General features: G+C 25.8%; 1 protein-coding gene across 1 annotated transcript; it reads right to left on the bottom strand.

Annotated features, from left to right (window-relative positions):
• Positions 1-7397: 7397 nt before the first annotated feature.
• LOC145838745 (interferon-induced, double-stranded RNA-activated protein kinase-like) lies at positions 7398-17129 on the bottom strand. The gene is made up of 10 exons (XM_082946367.1): positions 17109-17129; positions 16153-16332; positions 15677-15759; positions 11458-11568; positions 11089-11162; positions 9440-9555; positions 8474-8603; positions 8122-8207; positions 7568-7723; positions 7398-7508 (listed from the first exon to the last, which is right to left on the bottom strand). The coding sequence occupies exons 1-10, from the start codon at positions 17127-17129 to the stop codon at positions 7398-7400; spliced, it is 1068 nt and encodes a 355-aa protein (XP_082802493.1).
• Positions 17130-19037: the final 1908 nt, after the last annotated feature.

The following is a 19037-nucleotide window of genomic DNA, read 5'->3' as shown; positions in this document are numbered from 1 at the left end:
ATCTTTAAGCAAAAGTGTCTCTTTGTGCATATTTGACTCCTACCCTTTATTAAAGCATGCAAAACATCTAAATTCAAATTGTGTAGCTTTATAGTAATGGTCCTATTGATGGCTTTGAAAATCTCTGAGCAAGAAACTTTGTTGCAAATTCAAGATCCAATCAGGGTTGCCACAGATGAAGCTGAAAAATTACTCACTTTTTTAATTAAAATCTCATTTAAAACCAATTCACAAATACATTAACAAAAATTTTAAACATTTTAATTTATTCTAAAAATTCAATTACACCCTGAAAAAAGAGAAATTGCAAAAGCAAATTGTTTTAGAAAATAACATAAGCAAAATGTAGTTTTTAGTGATGACAAACTTTCTTATTAAGATCAAGTTCATATCAAATTTCCTGACTTTTTTGAAAATCACTTTATTTTTGTTTTTCCTGACTTTAAAGCAACTCTGCCAGTGGTAGACAAACAGAGAAAAAAAAAACAGTAGAAAAAGCAAGTAAAAGCAAAATCAGTTTTTAAGAGTCATTCATTTTAGCATTTACTTTTAGTATTCTTTTCTGACATTCATAAGCAGAATTGAACTGCTTTACAATACATGGCTTAATCTTTTTTAAATATTTTATTTTTTTCAAAAATTACTCTATCTATTATTTAAACTGTTGTGGGATTTGAGTATAAAGACTTTTCATTTTTTTCTTATGTTCTGTTTTGACCTTAAGAGGATCGAATAAAGTTTTACCATGGCGTTTTAAACAAATTTACTTTTATTTGTTTGGATACATTTTTTTATGGTCTACAGCTGAATTTAATTGTGAGATTCAGATTCTTTTTTTTTTTTTTTGAATGTATATCAATCAGGTATATACAATTTTATTGATTGAGCAGCAATAAAGTCCTTATTATGGCATGAAAAAGAGTAACACCAACCATAAATTACTTTAAACAAATTTTATTATTGGATAATATTTGTTATATATTTGATATGATTAAAAAGTATTTTTGTTTAAGGGTGTTTTAATAAAACTACCTACTATAAGTCACTATCTGGTTGTAGTCACTAGTCAGTTAATCACTTTAACAGACAGCAGTAGTCTTAGATCTTACATTTACAATTCTTTCTAAGTTTGTTTACTTAAAAAAATGAAGCGATACTCAAAAAAATGTTGGTCCACAAAATCCCTTTCGGTCATCGAGTCACACACTCAACTTAAATTAAAATTTTAATAAGCAAAAATAAAAAAACTTAACAGTTTTACCTAAGTAAGACCTTAATATCCATAAATTTCAAATCAAAATTGTGATTGTAGCAATTAATAAATATAAACCTTTTTTTTCAATAATTCTTAGTTTAAAAACTATGTCTTTTTTTTTATTATTTATTATAACTTAATGCTGTTTTCTATGCTAAGTATTATGCTGCTAACTATTTTTGCAGAAAAAATTAGACTTTGTAAACTCTGTTGACTTTTTATATTTAAATAATTAAATAACTTTAAGATGTAAAGCGTCAAATATATACTTTGAAAGTAATTTTTGAACTGATGATCCAAAAATATTTTACAAATTGATTTTAGAACATCAAAAATTTACCATTACACGTTAACTAATTGAGTTACCTGTTGAATGTTGAGTGTTGAGCGACTAAAAATGTTGTTAATGCAGTTTAATCTCATAACTAACTCGTAGCGTCATATAACTTAATTTTATAAAAAAAAATTAACAACTTTTAATGAAACGCGATATGCAATTTGTGGTTTTAGTTTGTCTAAAATTCTTTGCAAAGTCAAAAGTTTCTTTTTTATAAACCTATTTTTAAAAATAACTTCGAAAGTTCTTAATTGTACGTGGCATTAAAACTCTAATCCCATGCTTGCTTAATAGGCACAAAGGGCACGCACCTGGAAATAGAAAGTATGTATGAAATTTTCTTGAATGACAGCTAAGATTCTAGCGCAGGGATCGGCAGTCTTTTGTAACTCGTGAACCATTTTTCTCAGAGAAACTGCTCGCGGGCCGCACTTTAAAGAAAAAAGTCGTCGAGAGCCGCAATTATTAAAAAATATATATTAATTAGTAAAAAAATACTATATTAAACAAATAATACAACAAAATCAGTAGTAAAACAGTACCTTTCTAGATTATCTACAAAATTAAGAGGAAGAGCCTAATTGTATACTTTTATTAAAAAACCGTTTATTTTTATGTTTTATAAAAAAAAATATTTGTCTAAAAAGTAGCTCGCGGGCCGCAGATTTAGCTTTGAGGGCCGCAGTTTTCCGACCCCTGTTCTAGCGCATATAGAGCCTAAAAATAAACCTAAAAAACTTCCGTCAGCAACAAAAGTTTTTCCAATTGGCTCAAAGTGATTTGAAAGGTTTTTGCTTATATAAACTTTTGATGTCTTCAAAATTGGAAGTTAACGGTCAAATAGAAACTATTTAAAAATTTAACAAACAAAATTATTTTATGTAAATTTTATAGATTAGAACAAGTATTTTAAAGCTTTGTTTAATAATCTTGATTAATAATCTCGGAGAAGATATTAAAAGGTATCTGTGGTGTGCGATTCGATAACCGAAAGTCGTTTTTAAGCACCAAGTCAAAGGACAAACTATTTCGAGTGTCTTTTTTTTGTTTAATAAACTATAATAATGTTTTATTTCAGTTTATTTTTTTTAATAAAATAAGAAACATTATTGTTTATTAAACGACAAAAAAAGACACTCAAAATATTTGGCACTAGGACCTGGTGCACGAAGAACCTTTCGAGTCATACACCACGGATACATTTTAACGTCGTGTCCATGATAATAAAGTAATTTTTTTTTTTTGAATTTTTTTGTAGTTACTCTACCAAACATTTTTAAGACTAAATATTTCAATCACAAGCAAAAAATATATATGAATTTTGTATATAGTTATAAAACTATTATATTTAGTAGATTTTAAGTTGATTTTGGTAGATTTCTTAAAATGCTTTAATATACTAAATTAAAAATTTTTAAATAGTATTCTTTATTAACACCAAATAAAATTTATCTTGAATTTTTTTTAGAATAATTTTGTTACAAAAATGTTCTTTTTTTACTATTAAAGCTTCATACTTTTCATTTACTTAACATTTACAAGTGTTACAAAATTAAAATAACTATATAAATAAATATATATATTTATTTATATAGTTAAGCTTTTCATTGAATAAAACTTGGCTGAAGACGCGTATTAAACGCAGAAACAGCTGTCCCAAGCAAAAGTTTATTTTGTGTATTTTAGTTCTATATATAAATATGTATAAAGTATAACTTTCTTCATGTTTAATACTAAAGTAAACTTTTTTTTATTATAAAATAAGCACAGAATTAAATAATTTTGGAGAACTACTACTTAAAAGCTAATATAATAACTTTTGTAATGGTAGGAACCTTTTTATTCAGTTTGAAAAATATTAATATTTATATAACCTTTGACTACATTTATATATAAAAATTTCTATCATATCCTAAATTTAGTTCTTATTCATAATATTATGCAAATTAATGTGAATTGATAATACAGCAGAATGTTAGGAACATTTATACCCTTATCACTAATAATAAACCTTACCCAAAATTTTTAATGTACACCCTTATTCCTAACCCACAGTACCGAAATATACAAAATATAACCCAAAAAAAAGTTTTATTACTTAAAAAAAGTAAAATATTAGCCAATCAGAAGCGACCTTTGAACTGCAGCCGACACTAAAAAAAAAACTTAATGAAATTCTATAGAGGTTTATTTTTTGATAAATTATTTTGTATATTTTAAAGAATTAACAATTACTCAATTTTAAAGAAAGTTATCGTATATTTGTCTATTTTATTCAAAATAAGAGAGTTTATAACTTAATTACTCCTGTTAGTAGAAACATTGTTACGAGTTAAGCTCTTTAAACAATTGTTTTTTAATTAGTCTCCTATTTTGTTGAGACCTTTAATCTTTAAAAAAGTTTACTGCACATCATTAAAAAAAAAATTAAAATTTGATGTAAGCAAACAACCGATCAAATCTTCTTGCACAGACCTACATAGTTTTTGTTGTTAAAAAAGTTTTATAACTTGTTACGAATTTCTAAATTACTCTAGAATCTTAGCAGTTTTGAAACAAATCAATTGGAACAAAGCATGTTTTTTTTTTAAGTTTCGGGTTTATTTGTTAACATTTAATTATTTATTTGTTCTTTTACACAGTTTAACAGTTTTTAGTTCACCTTTCCAGAAAATTTAAACAAAATAACTGTGAAACTAGCACCATGTACTCTCAATTTAGTTTATAATATACTTCTAATTTTTATTAAAATATTTTGATATACTCTCTGTAAGTCTTAACAAAACTGTTTAAAAGTTATATTTTGAAAATTAGTATTATAAACTATATTCCGTTATACTCATATTTTAAAAACAGCTAAAGCTACAACAAGCTATTTATTGTTATACTTTATGCTAAATTAGTAAACTGTTTAAACTAAAAGGTTATGGACAGGGGTCGGCAACTTTTAGAAGGGTCAGACTAATTTTACTGAAAAAGCTCTTCGCCAGTCAAATATTTTTCAAAAACTGTTTTAGTAAACTTTAAATTATATATTACTAGTATAGACAGCAGTTTACCCACAAAAGAATGTGTTTGTAACTATTATCTTACTGAAGCAAAACTTTCATCTATCAAATTATCGTTTCTTTTTTGCAAACAATCATATTGCGGGTATCAGTTTGCCGACCCCTGGCTTTCGACAATTAAAAATTCCCGTCGTTGTTTGATGAGAAGGATTTGATTACTATCCTAATAGCTATTTCTACCCTGTCATTTATTATTTAATCAAGTCTTAATTATAAACTAGTTCTATTGTTTACTTTTATCAAAATTGTTTTTATAACCAATTACAACTTTCTTTATGTTATTAGTTAACTTACAAATATTTCAAATATTACTCTACTATCATCTCAATCTTTATTGTTTATCGTTTTAGTATTACTGCTAATAAATTTTCTACCAAACGACTTATAAATATCATTATTGAATCATTTGTAATAATACCTTAGGTTAAAAAAAATATTACGAAATTTAAAACTGTTAATGCAAAAAATCACTCTGTACTTGAACGAACAAAATACAACGGGTTGAGATTGGTCTGAATTATTTTCATAAACTAAAAAGTGATCTGAACTAATTAGAACGTTGAAGATAATGACCCATTCATTATAAAGTATAAACCACATTAAGTTTAGCAATTAAATAAATTTAATAACAACAAACAAAATATTCACTAAGTTCAGACGCGTTTTATTTACGTTTTAATTTTACTAAAAAAATATAACGTTAAAAATATTTTTATATTTCTACTAAAAATAAAATCTATACAATTCAAGTTAATCATAAGCGGCATGATATTAAAAAAAAAGTTAATTATCAATCTAGTGTAAAAAGTAAACTAAATTTGTAGTTAACATTTTATTTACTTACCTTCAAATAAACTATTAAAACTATAATTCAGTTAAGTTACTAATTTGTTTTGTTTTAAGACTTAGTTCTGAAAAAAAAATCTTTAAACTATTTATGAACAACAAAAGAAATTTAAACGAAATATATTTCTATAAATTTCAACGAAATTTTCATTGAAAGGATATAAAAGAAATAAGTAGAGTAAACCTTTAAAAGAAACATTTTTTAGCATATTTTTTTAAAGGATTTTAAATAATTTATCATATACATAAAAAAACAGTAAAAAAAAATAGTTAATGAAATATTTACTTTTAATTATGATGAAATTTTTGGGCTTGTTTAAACTTATAGACGAAAAAAGAGTATTATAAACTGTTTAAATAAAAAACAAAGTTTAAATTATTAGTCAAAATAATTAACAGTGATACACAATAAATGCAAAATGCCTTAATCGTTTGTCTACTTTAAAATTAAATAGACATTTAAAATAAGTGAGAAACTACATTAATACTCTTTATACAAGTTTTTTGATTTAAAAAATTATATTCCTTTATTTTTATTTTGTACCTTAAAACAAATTATACACATTAGATGTATAGAAAATTAACAAAGTTTGACTAAAGCTCGTTTATTTTTTCAGTAAATCACAAACTGTTGTACGTTAGTTACGATACCAAAATTAAAGCAGAAACGAATCAGTTATAAAGTTTATATAAATTCTAGCTTGCTACTGAATTGACCCTGTATAAAGTAAACTTTTCTAAGCTCAAAAAATTTTTCAGAGTAGTCATTTAAATACATTTTAAAGTAACAGTAAAACATATAATCAAATTGACTAGTTAGGCTGTAATAAAATCATGTTTTTTAAATGTGTACTCAATAAAAAATTGTATATGCTTTAACATAAGTATTTGTTAAATATTTTACAGATCGTTTTAAAAATACTTCAAAATTAACTTTTTGTTTTTAGAAAATGACAATTTTACAGGATGCATATAAGCATTTATTGCAAAATTTTTAAAAAATTAAAAGAATAATAGTATAATTTTATGTGTCTGAGCAAATTTTTTAATCTATCATTATAATTCTTATATCGTTTGATAGAGATAATTTAGCTCTTTTTGACTAACTAAAGTTTTTTTTTTATGAAAAAATTTATAAAATTTTATATGTTGAAAGTAAGCTTGTTGAACATTGTTTAATTTTCATTGAATAAAAAAGAACGAGCTATCTAAAACTTGCTAGTTTTGCATACTACAACAAAATATTAATGAGAACTATATGTATTACTTTTGAGCAAAAACAAAAAAGTTCAGCTTGTATGGGTCAAGAACCTTCGCACAAGCGTTTGATGTGTAGCTAACTCGGGCAGCTGTTTGGATATTTCAAAAACTTTGCGACATGTATAAAATACACAAAAAACTTAAGACAACTTAGCTTTACTTGTTAGTTATTTTGGACGTTAAGGAGTATAATTAGATGATTAGAAAACTGATTTAGCTGACTTAAAAATCTACATTGGTGAAATTAAATTTGAAAACTTCAAAATGCGCAAAAAAACAAACTTAATAGTAAAATATTAAGACTTATTGTTTTAGACATTTAGACATATTTGTAAAAAGAATATTCACTAAGTTTTGATTTTTTTACTTAAAAAAAAAGCTTTTTATAGTTTTAAAAATCTATTTTAAGGTTTTTTTTTGCGTTTTTAGAATGAATTAAGTAAATTTTTTTAAATAAGGTAGTAAAATATGTTAAAACTTAACTTAAAAATTTATAACTTTCAAGTTTTTTTTTTCCTTTTATTCGTTTACTTTGCTTAACTTTTAAATTTATACGTCAAAAAACAATTTAATTTAAAACAGTTTGAATTGTATTTTTTATACAAAATTAAAACTAACGAAACGTACATGATCAGTTGTTTAAGGAAATTCTAGTTTTCGCTTCCCTGAGCATTTCCTTCATTTCACCTGCAAGCGGCCGATCTTTCTCACCAAAAGCCAGCCCCTTTTGAACGACTGATAGCTAAAACAAACCAAAGTTTTAATAAATGAACACGTTACAAAGCGTTTAAAGTAACTAACAAGTGGAGCTTTGCTGGGAGCTTTCAAACTTGTTGGGTACTTCTTGCATCTGACATACAAGTTTACTTTTGAAATATCTAAAGGTCTGGCGAAGATCAAAACGGCTACCCGGGTCGATGAGTACACATCAACCGCTTGCGTGAAGATTCTTGACCCCTGCAAGGTAAAAAAAAAATTTTTGTTTCAAGCAAAATAATTCTAAATCTAGTTTAGTGTGCGAAACCAGCCAGTTTTAACTAGATCATCCTTCTTTATCTAATTAAAAACAAACAATGTTGACCAAGTTAATTTTCGACATATGAAATTTTATCAATTAGTTCATAAAAAAATGACCCAAATGACTTAGAACAGAATTTACTTTAACCAAATGATATAAAAAATAACAAATATTGATAAAAATAAAATTTTCTCACACTCGAAAAATTAATTTAATTGGTCAGAAGTTGATTTTAATTAATTTAACTAACAATTATACAGCTAGATTTATTTTTTATATTGTTAGATTAGCTATTAAACAAAAATAACAATCTATTTAAACACAAAAACGCAATTACTTGTTCTGGAGCGGTGAAATCCAATGTCTGGTGCCAAGAACGCGACTCTACTACGACCTTACCTCTAGTGTCACTCGAATGTTCCACTGGTAATTATTTTTATTTATAAGTCTAGTGTTTATTGACGTTTAGTTAGATTAATTATCCATTACATAAACCGTTATAAAATGAACTTAATGCATCTAATGATAAGTCTAAATGTTATAACATTTAAAAAAGTTTAAATAGACTTCTTGGGATACAAGTTTAACATAATAGTGTAATAAATTCTCTAAACTTATTAACCTAAAATATTTCTAAAGTTTGTATGTTTAGCAAATAACTTGTTTAAACGACGTTAGCAAAGTCTTACTTGAACTTTTAGAAAGACCGAAATCTGTGAGCTTGATATGATGGTCCATTGTTAAAAGTATGTTGTTGGGTGTTATATCACAATGGACCATCATATGCTCCTCGTGCAGATATTGCAAGGCATCGAAAATCTAAAAAAAAAAGCAAATTAAGTACTTTTTACATAAAAAGTCTAACTTATTATTTTAATAGTATATTTTGATAACTTATTGTTTAACAAAATAAAATTACTTTATCTTTATATTTTATCAACTTTTTTCAAAGGCGAAAACAATTAAACTATCAAATATTATTTCTGATCATTATACAATAAATACTTATAATCAGTTTAGAAACACTTACAATGTAGAAAAAAAGATATTAAAAAAAAAACTTACAAACTTTCATGTCTTTGTTAAAGGAGCTTGTAGTTTTTTATGTTTAACTACTAAACAGCAATAGCTTAATTACTTTTACTTTACTTACTTTATCCTAGCTTTTAAGGATTAATTTTAATGCTACAAATTTTGAAATAAATTATTTTAAAAACAAAAATATAGAAAGAAATATACAACTTAATTGATCTTTCTAAAAATCAAAAAACAGTCTAAAATAAAAGCTATTAAGTTTAGCTGTCTCTTAGATTTTTCATTATTACAGACGTATTTTAAATTTTTGAATTTAAAAAAAGTTCCCATTTTCTTCATTTTACTTTGTAAATATTACTGTAAAATTTAAAAAAACATTATAACTTATAATAAAAATTTTAGAGTCATTTCATTAATATTGTTCCATATAGTTTTATTAAGTTTAGTATGGAAAATTATTAATATAAGTAAAACCTTTAAAGAAAACTACTTTGTTTTCGTTACCTTTAAGATAACATTAAATTCAAAAATATCTTGTCGAAAGTTTGTAATGACTTACATAAACTTAAGCTGCAATATAGTATAAAATAAAGCTTCATGTGTCGAAAGAAACTAAAAACCTGGTCCACCATCCTAAAGCTCAAACGAGTGTATCCATTTTGCCCTCTTGTTTCTTGTAGAAACGTTGCCACATCGCTATTGGCAACCGCCATCCTGATGATGCATATTTCTGATGCTGAAAGTTGTAAGACATATTAAAACAATTTTAGTGGAATTAAAATTATTTTATTTAATTAACTACACTCTTAAATTTACCAAATATCGAAATTAATATTTTTAAAAAACTTTTAGATAAACTTTTGACGACAACTTACAAAGTATTTTTCTAACTTACAAAGAATATGATCTGAATAAAGTTTAGATTACTTTTATTTTAAAGCGTATTTTCGTTTAAAAAAATTATAATTATTAAATCGATCATACTTAAACGAAAACAAAACAAGCAAGTTATATAAAGGCTCAGAATAAAAATATAAATTTTCACATATATGTACAACTTGAATAAAAACTATTTTGTAAACAAATAAAAAGTGAAAAAGTCACCATATTGTATATAATCAAATTCATTAAAAGAAAATAACTATTATAGTAGGACTATTTGTTACATCTCGTTTAGCTACGTTCTCTCTTTTATTTACGCACTTTTGCTGTGGACACAATTTTCGTAGTTTCGCGAAAGGTGACTGTATGTAATTTTCTAATCTACCTAAGTTACATATTTTGTTGTTTTTTTTTTGTTTTCCTTAGTTCCGCAGAGTATTTTCCATTTTAAATTGTAGTCTTTATTTGCGTCTTTTAGTTCCCATATGTAAATTGATAGTTCAGTATTATGTCTTTGTTAAAACTTAGCTTATGGTTACTGTATCTGTTTTTAAATGTTATGCTATTTGAACCCACATAAAATTTTGTTAAGTTGTTTGTTTTTGTAGCTCGATAAACTAGGTTGCTTGCTAAGCAGTTATTATCTAAACCAGGGTTTCCTAAACTTTTTACAAATGGCCCCCTTTAAAAAAATTAAAAAGGCTATGGCCCCTTCTAACAAGACTACTCAAAAAACTACCATTTAAAAACACCTAAGACCTTTTTTTCGCTATTCATCTGCAACTCAAGAATATCTAGTGTAAGTTTTAAAATTATCAATAAATACACATGAGAATTTTTTTTTTCTCTTCATGTACAACTCAAGAATATCTAGTATTTTATGACTCCGCAAAATTTTTAAAACGCCCCTTACTAGTTATTGCGCCCCGACTTACTAAAATCGCTCCAGGGGGCGATACCGACCACTTTGGGAAACCCTGATCTACACCAATGGTCGTAAAAAGTGCACCTGTGCAAACTAGTAATATATAAACTTTTCTACTGTGCACAGAAAATTTAGTAAGATGAAAAAATGTTTTTTTATATGACGCTTGTTTTGTCTATATATATATATGGTAAAAAGATAACTATAACATAAAATAAGAGTTCTTAAGCCGCTATTTATATACAAAGGCATACAAAAATACATTAAAAACTACATATATTAAAACATTTAAAAAAAAAATTCCTCAATAATTATTAGATATTTTCTTTAGTCTAGTGTGCACAGAATATTTTTCAAATAATTTAGTGTGCACAGCTTTTAAAAAGGTTGAAGACCAACGATCTAAAATTTATGAATAACTAGGGAATATTTTGTATAAAAATTTTGAGTAAAATAACTAACTATTAAGCTCGGCTCCTCTGATTAGTTTTTCTAAATCAGCATCCTCCATGCCAGGACACTTTTTAATGATTTTTCTGAAATAAATTTGTATAATATATTAGTTTTAGAAAAAAATCAAAATAAAAATCTTTAGAAAGATTTTTTTTTTACTTTTTCTGTTAAAACTACAAAAGTTTTTTGCTTTTATTTACTTTGTTAATTAAAACTACAAAAACATAAAAGAGTACAATTTTCATAAGAAAAAACACTATTTATGTTTTTTTATTACTAATTTATAAACTAAGCTGTTACTAGTGTAATGTCTAAGATATAGATTAAAATAAACTTGACTATTTTTTTAAACTAATAATGAATGCTACATTAAACTACTTGAGATCTCCATCCAACTTTTCAAAAAATACATCAAAATATCTAATTATAGAAGGGTGACCGAAATTAGAAATTTTATCAACTTCATCTTCAACGAAATTTTTGTCATAACTAAAAAGAGTTAATAAATTTTTTTAATAAATTTTAAAGTTAATAATTGGTTTAAATTTTTAAGTATAGGAGTTGAGTGTAAAATAGTTTGAAAGTTATTTTTTATCAAAACAAACAGAAATACTTTTCGCGACGGTTGTTAGTGTTTTTTTCTAGGTAAGTTTTACCATTGGTGCTATGCTGTGTTGTTTATTTTAATTAAACAAAATTCGTCTTTGAAAATAAATTTATTTTAAATATTTGCTAAGGAGAACTAGCTTAAAGAAAGCGTTGTAACAAAAATGTATTTTGATTTAAGTTTCAGGCTAAAAAAAAACTATCGAAGAAGTACAGAAAATAGAAAAAAAGTTTACTTTGTACACTAACAATTCCAACCCGATTACAATTCCCAACCAATCTGTTTATCCTTAACTATTTGTTGTTTTTTTTTAACTCTTTATTACAATCACTATTACCCCTAACCCTTACCCTTGGTTGGTAAGCGGTTCTCGGATTTGTTCGGTTGGAAACTGTGCGTTTCCCACTTTACTTGATAAACATTTAACAACTTAATTTTGTAAAAAATATTTTGACTAGTTAAAAAAAATTATTTAAAATTTAAAGAACGTTTAACTCTGAGGCATCTACATGTTTTTTTTGCCGTAGAAATTTTTTTAAAACGCTTGTAAACAAAAAACATAAAGGTATATAAATGATATTTTTATAACAGGAACAGGTTCTTTTTGCACGAGCGTCACTTTTTCACGAAGACACTTTTGCACAAGCGTCACTTTAGCACGGAGGACACTTTTGCACGCAGGGTCACTTTTGCACGATGGTGTAATGAAACTAACATTTCAATTTTAATATTTTAAAGCTCGTGAATAAATATGTAATTTTTTGTAACAATAAAAGCTTTTCCAAAACATTTTTCATCATTCTCAAAACAAGCTTTTCCAAATTTATTTAAAAGCGGATGTTGTAGATTGTTTTACGCAGATTTCGTGACGTGCTTCCAGTATTTAAAAAACAAACATTTTTTATTGTTAGGAGTTACATTTGTTTCAGTGCTTATAAAACGGAATTTTACTTGCATTTACTTGCAGTAGCAGTTTCGGCAGTAGCAATATCATTGGTGTGTGGTAAAGCTCGAAATGTTGTATTATAAAATGTTTAAGTTTAAGTCTGAAATACTTCGTTTTCTTTAGTTTAAGATACTTCTTGTTACTTGTGTTCAACTGTAGTTTTAGTTAGTGTGTCGTGTGACTATTTTATATTTGTAAATAAACTTTTGTTGACTTTTAAGTATCTTAGATGTATTTATCTTATCTAAAAATATCTATCCCAAGCAATTACCCCTAGCAATTTAGATTGGTTACAATAAACATCACGTAGGGTATTCTTAACGAGACATTAGACACAACGTCGGGTACTCTTATCGAGACAATGGGACACATTTGCACGGCGTCACTTTTGCACGGTGGTCATTTTAGCACGAGGGGACACTTTTGCACGGCGACATTTTTACACGTCAAAACTTTTGCACGACGTTAAATTTGCATGGCGAAATTTTTGCAAAGCGTCACTTTCAAACGTCGTTATGTTTTCACGGATATACTTATAAACTGCGAAAATTTTAAACAATCAGTCAATTTTAAACGGAGCTTCACTTTTGCACGCTTCTACTTTTTATTTTCTCAATAAAAAAATTATATAACTTTTTTTTGTCAACTAGAATAATATTCGCGTTTAAACGCAAGTTGTTTTAAATGAATAAAATGTGGTAGTATTTAATGAAATTTTAATGTAAAATTTTTATTTGAAGTTTTACGTACAACAATATAATCACGTACCGCAATTCACAAATTGGTATCTTCTTTGTTGGTATTATTTTTAAGCAACATGTTTACTAAGTTATCTATACACAGTAAAAGATTTTGACTCTGTCTCTCCATTTGAAAAAAAATATACTATTATTGCAATACAAAATTTATAGCAGTCTGGTTAGTTATAAGAGTTTCTAAATGTTATAGCTTCAGAAATTGATTTTAGCAGCAACATTAGCCTCTTCGCAGATGACAAAAAATTTTTACCAATCGAACACAACTTTACAATATTCCTTAGATATAATTTACGATTAGCTTAAGTAAATCAAATTAAACTAAAACCCTGGTAAATGTCAAGTTCTAAACATTAAAAAAACACTACTATCTCTACTTTTGTTTTCAAAATAAACAATATCAACTTATCTTCAACTAAAATGTTTGAGAACCTTGAATTTTTATTGCTATAAATTTTTAATGGAATTACCATTTTTTTACGTTTACCGTATTGCATAAACTAAATCTTTTCAACATTTAAAAAGCTTTCAGTTTCCAGATATAAACAGCCTTAATAAGTTTTTTTCTCATTTAAACTCGTCCTAAGTTAGAATATAAAACACCAATATGTTCTACATAACTAAAAAAATATAATAACCATTTAGAATCTGTTCAAAGAAAATATACCATATTAGTCTTCAACCGCTGCAATATTCCAATAATGAGGCTTGGCAGAATTATTTTTGTTTTTATTGGTCAGTTGAAATATGGAACAAACTTCCAATGAATTAGTTTCTTGCGAAAATTTTAAAGAACTTTGATTAGAGTTAAAAAAGTTGTATCTGAACTATATTTGTGTTAGTAAAATTACTAAGTAATTTTTACCAGCCGTAGATTCAATTTTAAGATTTAGTTTATAGTTCAATTTTATTAGCAACACCTTTACTCTATTAATGATCAGTCATTTTTTAATGTATTTAATAGTTTGTCAACTGGCAAGTCTATTTTTAGTGTCTTTTGAGCGTTAAGTTTTTATTTTTGTTGTTAGTCAATGCATTAAAATATTTTATGTTGATCATTCTACATCAGGGTTTCCCAAACTTTTTTGCAAATGGCCCCCTTTAAAGAATTTGAAAAAGCAATGGCCCCCTTCAACAAGATTACTTTTTTTTTTTTGCTCTTCATCTGCAACTCAATAATATCTAGTGTAAATTTCTAAACTACCATAAAATACACATAAGACCTTTTTTTTTTTTGCTCTTCATCTGCAACTCAAGAATATCTAGTGTAAGTTTCAAGGCTCCTTTACTGCTCATGAGTATCTTTACTCCCCATGAGTATCTGTCATGGCCCCCTAGGGGGCCGCTTGGCCCACTTTGGGAAACCCTGTTCTACATCAAATCGTTAATAAGTATAAGTTTGTGGTTAAAATTTTGCTTTTTACGTTAACCTATAAATTTTATTTCAAATTATGTTTTTACCGTTGTTTAAATAAATAAACATTTGTGTTGAATTCATTTTTTCTTTATGTGTCTTTCAGTTTAAGTGGTCTAGGTTTTGATGCCTAGGTCCATCAGATGGACAATAGACTTGTAACCTTACAGTAAAATATATAAAAAGGCATAGTTGTTGATTAATGTATTGAAATTAAAAATAAGCTAGAACAATTTAATAACATTTAAAGTATTTTTTATCCTAGTTTCTAATTTATTTTTTTCCTGGTATGAATCTTTTATAAATAATTTTATTTTATCTTTTCGTTAGTTTGTTTCTAACATTAACTTTTACTGTTTAAGATTTTAAATCTTTCATTTTTGCCTTTAATATAGGTATGTTATAAAATTTTAGTTTTAAGTTTTTTTTATGTTACATATTTGGTTCTAGCTAAAAAACTTTTAATCGGCCTGCATGCAAAATTGATGTTCTGTGTAAAAAGTCATCGTGCTAAAATTTCGCTGTGCAAAAATGTCATCGTATAAATGTGACGTTGTGCAAAAGCATCGTTGTGTAACAATGCTTCCGTAAAAAATTGTCATCATTAAAAATGTGGCCGTGCAAAAGTGTCTCCTCTTGCAAAAGTGACCCTCCGTGCAAAAGTGTCCCCTCGTGCTAAAGCGACGACCGTACAAAAGTGATCTTGCGTGCAAAAGTGACGCCGTGCAAAAGTGTCCCTTTGAGCTAAAGTGACGCTCGTGCAAAAGTGTCTCCTTCTGCAAAAGTGACGCTCATGCAAAAGTGACACCCACCCTTTTATAACACCTCTTTCTCAGTTAACAAAGCAAAATCAATTAGTTAAAATTGTGACTCACTCATCGGAAATGCTTTGTAATTTTATTGCGTATTTTTTCCTATCGTTTCGGTAAATAACTTCAAGTACTTGACCATATCCTCCCTGTTTAGCAAATGATTATCAAATAATAAATCTTTTATTTAGTTGTAAAATTTTTATATAGATATATGTTTACTTTGTTAAATTAATAAGGCAAGTTAAACTTCGACTGTAAAACAAATAATTAATAGCTAAAGCATGCCAGTATAAATTAGTTTCAATTCAGTAAATACTTGATATAATTTATTCACCAACCAAAAGACTTTAACATATATTAAAAACGTGATGAGTCCATTTTTTCATATCGTTTAATATAAAGTGTATCTTGTTTTCACTAAAATTTATTTAAGTACAACAACAAAATAATTCCGTTTATGTAATAAGTTTATAAAGCAAATAAGATATATAAAAAGACAATTAAATAGCTAGATAGTTTTATAAAATAATTAAACAAACTCTTCCAAGTTTCTTCACAAAATCAAATTCATCTATTCTTCGGATTGTTAGCGGTTGCTCTACTTTCGTGTCCTGACTTTTTTGATCATGATGATCTACTCCTTTGACTTTATTTTTTTCTACAGTTTTATTTTTTTCCTCTTCCTGTTTATTTCCCACAATTTGACTTTTTGTCTCATCCTGTTTATTTCCCACAATTTGACTTTTTGTTTCATCCTGTTTTCTTTCTACAATTTGATTTTTTGTCCCATCCTGTTTTCTTTCTACAATTTGATTTTTTGTCTCATCCTGTTTTCTTTCTACAATTTGATTTTTTGTCCCATCCTGTTTTCTTTCTACAATTTGATTTTTTGTCCCATCCTGGTTTTTTTCTACTGTTTGATTTTTTTCCTCATCATGATTTACTTTCAATTTTGTTTCTTTATCCTTTTTTTGAAATAGGTTATAGTTTTAAATAAATAATGTTTAACAAATAATGAAAATTAATAAAAGTTTCTTTTTGTTACTCAATTGAATTTATTTTAATGAGTACATGTTTTTTGCTTAAATAACATGACAGATAACAAATTTAATAAGTTTAGTAACTTCTATAAAACTAATAAAACTTAACATTTAAAACATATGCTCATAAACCAAATTTTATATTTGAGTTATAATAACTTTTGAAATTTGATATATTGATCGTTTTAATTTCATTTCTTTAAAATCATTTAATTTTGTTTAATTTAAAGGTAGCTGTTCATTTAAGCATTTGTAAAAATATACTGTGGTGTACTGTATACAAACTATTGTTTTTAGCTTTAAGTTTTATGGCTATTTGATCTCAGTGACACCTGGAAAATATAAAAAAAAGTAATCTCTGTCTTATACAAGAGATCTTAAAAAAGTTCTGATCTTATTTAAAAGTTTTTGAAAAACTTTCATTGTTAATAATTAAATCAAATAAACAAACAAACCTTTTTTTTAACTTGGTTCATTTGAAATTTTGCTGTACCACATTTTAATCCCTTTTAAAAAATATATATTAATTTAAAACTTATATAAATATATACCATTGTATATATTTTACTACTTGTGAAACATAACTTTTGTACCAGAAAACGTAATAAATTTATTTAACAAAGCATCTTTTTTGTCTTATAATCACACAAAACATTTAAAATTAACTAAGAAGAAAACAAGTTAACTAGTAAAATAACAAATTTTTTAAAATTATACTGTAGGTCCGTTAGAAAATCAAAGACTTTTTATTTAAAACAATTCAATTTAACTCACTATTCTTAGTTTTATCCATGCATACACTAAAATTACTATGATGTAAACCACACAGAGTACGGAAACTATCTGATTAACTGTTTTTTCATTTAATTTGTATGTTGAATTCGATAGAACTATTTTTTTAGTGACGTTTTTCTTTTTATTATTTATAGTTTTCGTTGTTTCTTGAATTTTCGTTACACATATACTTAGGTAGTCGGTATCACTTTTATGAAAAGGTTTCATTGACAACTTTTTTAGTGTTAGTTTCTTTACAGTAAAAACAAAATCCATGTTGTTTAAATTGAAGTTTCTGTAGCTGGGAAAATATTTTTTTTCGCACCATGCTAATATTTTGATATATTTTGGATTTATTTCTTGTTTGCACTGACTGTTTGTGGTCATCTTGAGGTTTCTTTCTTTAAGGAACTTTGTACATTCTGTGTAGTTTCCTAATTTTTTATTGAATATTAAACAAAAGTAATAGGTAAACACTTTTCAAATTTATAGACTCTTAATGATTTTTTCTCAAATATTTTAATTTCAGACTTTTGAATTTTAAGTAAGTTTATTAAACACGTTTAAGAAATTAAAACATAAAAATATGGTTAAAGGAACAAGTGAATACCCTTTCAGACATCGAGCTACACACCACTTATTTTATTTATTTTATGCTATAAAACAAAGAAAACTAAATTGTATCTTTCAAATTTAAAAATGTGTACTTTTCTTTGAATAAATAACATAAAAAGTAAAAACATACATTATAAAAAAATACATGTCAGTCAAAAAAAATGAATAAACAATTTTAAAATAAACATTTTTTGACAATTTAATAAATTCTTTCAAAAAATATACATAAGACTCAAATTTTCAGAACAATATATATTTCATTCTAATTTCATCAGTTTTATACTAAGCAATAAAAATAACATTTCAAATTTAGCTTATATAGTGAAAATGTAATCAACGTAATAATAATAATAATAATAATAATAAAGCAAAGAGTAATTAACAATACATAAGTACTTCTAATTACAAAGCAACAAAAAAAAAATAAAACAGAGCAACAACTTATAAAACAATTTAAGAAAACAACGAAACAGTATAATCAAAATCTTTATGTTTACACAATTTTTTTAGCGAAATACAAATATCCTCAAGTTTAATTAAAACAGAAATGTGTAAACAATTTTTAATAATTTTTTAATAGTTTTTAGTTGTTTTCTTAAATATTTTTATAGGTTGTTACTATGTTTTATTAATTTTTTAGTTGCATTGCAATTAGAAGTACTTATGTATTGTTAATTACCCTTTGCTTTATTATTATTATTACTTTTACGTTTATTACATTTTCACTATATAAGCTAAATTTGAAATGTTATTTTTATTGCTTAGTATGCAGCTGATGAAATTAGCATGAAATATATATTGTTCTGAAAATTTGAGTCTTATGTATATGTTTTGAAAGAATTTAAAAAAAAGTAATAAACAATATTGTTTTTTTTAGTAATTAGTGAACTAACAATTCAGGAATTTTATCAAAGTATCAAAAGTAAGTATCAAAATAGCTTATAATTAGCAAAAGTTCTACCAATATTCAAGTCAGGACCAGGAACATTACCAGG

This window comes from Thalia democratica, chromosome 6 (assembly GCF_965202585.1).
Source record: "Thalia democratica chromosome 6, ktThaDemo2.hap1.1, whole genome shotgun sequence".
Taxonomy (NCBI): Eukaryota; Metazoa; Chordata; class Thaliacea; order Salpida; family Salpidae; genus Thalia; species Thalia democratica.
This window is presented reverse-complemented; position numbering and strand designations above follow the sequence as displayed.